The sequence below is a fragment of the Euprymna scolopes genome, chromosome 23 (genome assembly GCF_053919585.1).
Source record: "Euprymna scolopes isolate OS-2025 chromosome 23, ASM5391958v1, whole genome shotgun sequence".
NCBI classification, from domain to species: domain Eukaryota; kingdom Metazoa; phylum Mollusca; class Cephalopoda; order Sepiida; family Sepiolidae; genus Euprymna; species Euprymna scolopes.
The window spans coordinates 105,807,140-105,814,639 of NC_136504.1; the positions used below are offsets into that span (position 1 = coordinate 105,807,140).

At 30.5% G+C, this 7,500-nt stretch overlaps 1 protein-coding gene across 1 annotated transcript in view; it reads left to right on the top strand.

Moving 5' to 3' along the window:
* The window catches only part of LOC145246118 (sulfide:quinone oxidoreductase, mitochondrial-like), a 79,274-nt gene extending 73,170 nt beyond the window's left edge, over nt 1–6,104 (top strand). The window contains 3 exon segments of the mRNA XM_080107956.1: nt 14–81; nt 3,632–3,810; nt 5,847–6,104. Of these exon segments, the coding sequence (XP_079964082.1) occupies nt 14–81; nt 3,632–3,810; nt 5,847–5,907 (308 nt within the window). The 3' untranslated portion in view covers nt 5,908–6,104.
* Nucleotides 6,105–7,500: the final 1,396 nt, after the last annotated feature.

Genomic DNA, 7,500 nt, shown 5'->3' on the forward strand with positions numbered 1-7,500 from the left:
ACTTTCTTTTTAGCATGTCAGAGCGGAATATTACAGAAAAATCTGAAAGCAGTAATGAAAGGTGAATCCAAGCGACTAAACGTAAGGAATGACATTTTTTTTTATTAAGTTTCTTGAAAATCTACTAAAATATTTTTTGGTGATAAATTGTATAGAAATATACTTTTCATGAAACTAATGCATGTAAAGTTGGTTTTTTTTTTGTTGTTTTTAGAAGCATTGATTAATTTGAAATCATGAATTGTGTGATTTGAAATCATGAATTGTGTGATTTGAAATTATGAATTGTGTGACTTGAAATCATGAACTGTGAAGATTTGAAATTATGAATTGTGTGATTTGAAATTATGAATTGTGTAATTTGAAATTATGCATTGTGTGATTGGAAAAATCTGAATTGTGTAATTGGAAATTATGAATTGTGTGATTTGAAATTATGAATTGTGTAATTTGAAATTATGAATTGTGTGATTGGAAATTATGAATTGTGTGAGTGGAAATTATGAATCGTGTGAGTGGAAATTATGAATTGTGTGATTTGAAATTATGAATTGCGTGATTGGAAAAATATGATTTGTGCAATTTGTAAATATGAATTATGTAATTTGAAAATACACATGGTGTGATTTGAAAGCACAAATTGTGTAATTTGAAAATATATGGATTGTGTAGGTTCAAAATATGAATCCATAAAAGCCATGACAAAATTCCAGGTTTTAAACTTTCATTATTTATTAGGAAGAAATTTTGAATAATGACTATTTAAAAAAAAACCCTTTTTAACAGGATATACAAACACAAAAAAAAAAAACTGCTCTATATATAATAGATTTCTTTATCTTTAAATTACCGTTTTTGATGAAAAAAATTAAATATATATATATATATATATATATATATATATATATATATATTCACAAAATCAAGACAATAAAAATAAAAATGATAGCATCCTATTGTGTATTTTACTATTCGTTACAATTCTTTCATGACCATTTGGGCAATTTCAAACATTATGTTATTAAAAAATATTCTAAAATAATCATTTTTCAAACGGCAAACTACACTATTTATACATATGTAAACATATTTCCAATCTCTATTTAAGAAAGCAAGCAGTTGAACTTACCTCCATCCCACTCTTCTATGTATTTTTGTTTTTCCATTAGACATGGAATTTATAAGTTGCCCCATTTTCGTATTTCTACTTTTTAAATTCTATTTTAATCAATTGTTAACTTAATATTACATTTAAACTCTGTGTGTTTTTTTTATTCAAGTAATTATTTTTCTTCTCCAAATTATTTATTTGTTTTATTTTGTAAATACTAAACTACACTTTAAAATTCGGGTTTATATTTATATGTCCCAAGTATATCTTCTTTAATCTATGATAGTTTCGTATCGGTTTTGTTTACACCTACAATCTCATAGTTGACTTTGCTTAATAGTTTTTTTCTTCAGAAGGAATTGTAATGAAAAGGTTAATTAAAAAAATTATTAATTAAAATTTATCTTCATCCCATACTTATTATGTCGTTAATTTAAATTCATCTTTCACAATTTTATCCATATATAAGGATTCTATTTTAATATCTTTTATTTTCTCATTAATAACACTATTAAATGCTTTACGTTGTAAGGGAGATAACTATGTTTATTAAATTCTTACCAATTTACCAATTTCTCTAAGTTTTTTAGGCATTCATATTTTAATATTTTGACTTCAGTAATTATTAATCGCCCTCATTTAATTTTAAACTTATAATTCTAACATTAACTTCTTTTTTTTTTTTACATGGAAGGTCACCACTTATCAAGGCCTGGAGGCCACTCTAGGATAAGGGTTAAGTGTTAAGTAGATGGTGAGATAGTATGATCGGTTATGGTGGAACTTGGGTAGGCCTAAATTATTTTAGAGGATGGCCGAATAGGAATTTATTCTTTATGACAATCTCAGTTTAATTTCCCATTTATTTTTAACTTTATATTTTGATTAAATTTATTTTACTCTATCTTAACCTGCTTGTTTCAATATTTTGCAGTTATTTAAAATTAGATTTTTTTTTTTCCATTTCTATGTTGTAGAAATTACTCGGATGTAATTTTATCATCCCTAATGATTATTAATTCCAAAACTACTTCTATTTCTTCTATTTAGGTTATAATTATTTGATTTTTCTATATGTTAAGTTGAAGATCTACTAATTTATTTATTTATTCCAACATTTTAAAATGTTAGTATTAAATTTAAGAATTTTATTTTTATTTTTTGTGTATAGATCAAAGCTATTAATAAATGTCCCATAGTTAGATTGTTCTTTTCGAAGCATGTCATATTCTTTTTTTTTTTTTTTTTGCTTTTCTTCTTTCGTCAAGATATCGTCAATGATCCTGGATATAATCTTAAACTATATCCGATGGTGAGGCCCCAGCTTGTGGGCTTTGACGAGTGTGTAGTGACCGCTTAATTGCCATTGCTCCCAGATCCACTCTGACCCGGAGTGGTAGTACCTGTTAGGGTCCCAACTATGGGATAAATAGAAACCGACTTGAAAAAAAAAACAAATATTTTCTATTAAAATTTTTTCTTCAAAATCATAGGATTTGGCGTTAAATAATCTGAAAAGGGTTGATATGCCGTAAAACAAAAATAACCAACCAACCAAGACATCGTCAGGAGAATGTGTAAGATTTAGTTGTGCTGATCGGCAAATAATGGTTAGTAGCAGTCGGATTAGGGTTAATGCATGCAAAGCCGTTTGTGCCCAGTGGGGAGGGGAGGAGTGTCCGGTAGCGAGATGAGGGCGGGGTCAGAAAGGAGAAGGGAGTTACAATAGGCATTTTGAAATATTTTGGCTAGATTGTTATGTTACCATATTTAGGACAGATTACTGGGTTCTTATATATACCGCTGTTAAAATTTTTAATTTTTTAATGTTGGTTTCATGGTGTTTTACTTGTGTTGATAACTAAAATTTGATTTGCCTTTTCTCTCCTTAAGTACCTCCACTGGACCATCTGTAAAAAATTAAACATCCAGTGTGGCAGCAAGACCTGGGAATATCAACCTGAAAGAACAGTTGGAAATGACTTATATACCATACATGTAATCCCTACAGCCACCAACCTTGAAAATGCTCATGTAAAATCTGACATAGTTATATGGAAAAAGTCAGAGAGAGTTGCAACCTTGGTTGAAGTGAGTGTCCCTAATGATGGAGGTCTGAACAGAGCTGAAAGAAAGAAACAGACCAAATACCAAGGTCTCATGTATGATATGAAAAGAAACTGGAATCTTAGGGAGATATCAATCATACCAGTTATCATAGGTGCCACAGGGCTTATGAAGAAGAACTTGAAGTCCTACCTAACTAATATTCCTGGTGAGCAAAGTGCAAAAGAGATCCAGACAATTGCACTTAAGGGAACAACGAGGATGCTAAAAAGAACTCTCGGCTGGTTTAAATAAAAAGCAGGGCAATGTTGGCAGCTGGTTTGGCTGCCCCATACTCAGTATTATAATGTTCAAAGGAAGAAAATTAAAAAAAAAAAAAGAAAAAAAAAGTGTTATATTTCTCCAAATGTATTTCTTTTCTAAATAAGTTAATTGATTGTTTTTATTATTTAGTACGATGGATATACCTCCTGCCCGATCGTGACAAGTTCTAACAAATGCTTTCTTGCCGAATTTGACTTCAACAATCAACCCCTGGAAACTTTCCCATTCAATCAAGCACGAGAAATGTATTCGATGTTTCTCATCAAATCACAGCTCTTACCTTTTGTCTACTGGAACTTGATGACGAAGTAAGTATTCATCTAGTTTTCAGCGATTTTCATAATTTTTTTTTAAATTAATTTTTTGCAAAAATTAATTTTTTTGCAAAAATTAATTTAAAAAAAAATAATTAAAAAAAAATTAATTTAAAAAAAAAATTAATTAAAAAAAAAAAATTAATGTAAAAAAAAAATTTTTTTTCACCTCTTTGTTAAACACATTTTTAAAAAATTGTATTTTCACCTCGAACAAGGCGCAGTGCTACGTTGATGTAGGGGGCTACTATCTGGGACATCATTTTCAGAAATACTATGTAGGGAGTTGAGCAGCAAGATGTCTGTTTACATTACACTTGAACTTCTGCATGTCAGTACAGTCTCTGTTAAACAGATTTATGTTATCAAAATTTAGGTATTTAAATTTTATGATTTGAAAAGGTTAATTTTCAAATGTAAAATTTTTTATTGTTTAAAAACGAAGAATACAATTGAATAAATCTATTTCCTTAATCCATGAGTTTTCAATGCTTGTTCATCTCCTCAGAGGAAAAATATTAGCAAATATTTTTATTGGTTTGCACCTCATTTGCTAAAAGCAATAAACATAGAAAATTAAAGTTTTTTTCTTTTATTGCAGTTTTACCCCAAACAAGGTACAGTGCCACTTTGATGTAGGGGGCTACTATCTTGGACATCATTTTCAGGGATATATGTAGGGAGTTGAGCAGCAAGATGTCTGTTTGCATTATATGAACTTCTGCACGTCAGTACAGTCTGGGAAGCAAGGAGCCAGAAGGGAATTCCAAAGACTAACAGTCCTAGAGAAGAGGCTTTCTTACATTTAGGGATCTCTGCTGTGTAGGGGTGGGATTTTGCTGCTTGTTACGTTTGTCGGGGGTATTTATGCTGAGCGGGGTACAACTCATGCTCTCTAGTGATCCAAGTTATGAAAACAGGACCATTGCCAGCACCCTCAAAATGGATCGTTGGATTGCCATGAATAACACGGACGTGCACAAGGTGATGAAAACAAAGTTTTTGGCCAGGGTTATGGTGGTTTCAAGTGAGGGCCACATTATGCCACCTCACATTCAGAAGTTGGCTTGAAAGTCAACACCAAAGTGTACCTGGATGTGCTGAAGAGTGAGGTGATCCCCTGGTGCGATCAGATGGCCACTGGCAAACCTTAGGTGTGGCAGCAGGACTTGGCAACAACCCACAAGTCCAAAGAACTCAGGCTTGGCTTCAGAAGGAGTGCCATGACTTTGTATCTTTCTCTCACTGCCCCCCCCCCCGGGTCCTGGATATGACCTTAAACTATATCCGATGGTGAGGCCCCAGCTTGCAGGTTTTGGGGAGTGTGGAGCCACACTTTAATTGCTATTGCTCCCAGGTCCACTCTCACCCGAAGTGGTAGTGCCTGTTAGGGTCCCAACTATGGGTCAAATAGAAATCGACATAAAAAAAACAAATATATTCTATTAAAATATTTTTCTTCAAAATCACTCGATTCAGCATTAAAAGGGTTGATATGACATAAAACAAAAACAAACAAACAAACCTCCTCCCCCAACTTGAACCTACTGCACTATTTCATTTGGTCATACATCGAGAACATCACCAATAAAACCTCCCACTACATCAAAGCCAGCCTGGTCACTGCCATCCGCCGAGTATTCACCGAGCTCCCACTGGCACTTGGGGAAAAGGCATGCTCCCAGTTCTGAACCCCTATCGAGGCGATAATTGAAACTGAAGGCGGCTACATTGAATAGATGTCAGGTCTACTACATAATCAAATTATCTGAATTGATTTTTTCAATAAAATTTTTAAAATAAAGCAGTAGGGTTGCTTTCTTTAGGGCGACAAATTTATCGTTTCACCCTCTAGTATATAAGTTTCACTTTTTCTCAGAATCTGACCCGATCTAACTGAAATTTTGTATGGACCTAGGATGATCTTGTAATGACGAGTTGTTACAAACTATATTCACCATGTCGAATTTGTATTTTATATGTGAATAACATTCGATCTGTAATCCTGTGTATTAATTTTTGTTTTGCAGAGGATACTGGCGCGGACCTAAATTCTTCCGAAAATTAATGCATCTTGGTTTCGGCAAATAGACGAGTTGCTGTTTGGTTTTCTTGTATTTTATCATTTGAAAATAATGGATTTGTAGCGATGCAAATGGCATTCAACACATATTAAAGACACATTATGGACTTATTTATTAGGGAAACATTTTGGATTGACTCGGCTTTTATGGGAACCCATTTTGATCAGCCGTTGAAAAATAAAGTTGCCATCTTGATCGATTCAATTCAGTGGACATTCAAAATGTGCTAAGCAAAATTTATTGGCATACTTACCTGCCATATACATACGTGTGTATGATATATATCGCAATCAAAAAAGACATCAAGACTGTAAATTAAAATTTACAAGGAAATTTATTGTTCGACAGAATACCTCCAAAACAACATTTAAGAAATCCTTATTCCATGGAGTTTCAAAGAATGTTATTCTTCTTTTAAGGGGAAAAAAATAATTTAGCAAATTATTATTATTGCCAGCTAAAATTTGCTGATTATTGCATCAGATGAAACAGCACTTTATGATAGTCATAAATTGAAAAACAATGCATTCTTTGTACTTTATGATAGTTATAAATAAAATAAAAAATACATTCTTTGTACTTTATGATAGTCAAAAATTAAAAAGAATACATTATTTGTACTTTATGATAGTCATAAATTAAAAACAATACATTCTTTGTACTTTATGATAGTCATACATTAAAAACAATACATTCTTTGTACTTTATGATAGTCATAAATTAAAAAGAATACATTCTTTGTACTTTATGATCGTCATAAATTAAAAACAATACATTCTTTGTACTTTATGATCGTCATAAATTAAAAACAATACATTCTTTGTACTTTATGACAGACATAAATTAAAAAATACATTCTTTGTACTTTATGATACTCATAAAGTAAAAAGAATACATTCTTTGTACTTTATGATAGTCATAAATTAAAAAGAATACATTCTTTGTACTTTATGATCGTCATAAATTAAAAAGAATACATTCTTTGTACTTTATGATAGTCATAAATTGCAAAACAATACATTCTTTGTACTTTATGATAGTCATAAATTAAAAAATACATTCTTTGTACTTTATGATAGTCATAAATTGCAAAACAATACATTCTTTGTACTTTACGATAGTCATAAATTGCAAAAAATACATTCTTTGTACTTTATGATAGTCATAAATTAAAAAGAATACATTCTTTGTACTTTATGATTGTCAGAAATTGCAAAACAATACATTCTTTGTACTTTATGATAGTTATAAATAAAAAAGAATACATTCTTTGTACTTTATGAGAGTCATAAATTGCAAAACAATACATTCTTTGTACTTTGATAGTCATAAATAAAAAAATACATTCTTTGTACTTTATGGTAGTCATAAATGAAAAAATACATTCTTTGTACTTTATGATAGTCATAAATTAAAAAATACATTCTTTGTACTTTATGATAGTCATAAATTTAAAACAATACATTCTTTGTACTTTATGATAGTCATAAATTAAAAAAATACGTTTTTGTACTTTATGATAGTCATAAATTAAAGAAATACATTTTTTGTGCTTTATGATAGTCATAAATTAAAAAATACATTCTTTGCACTTTATGAT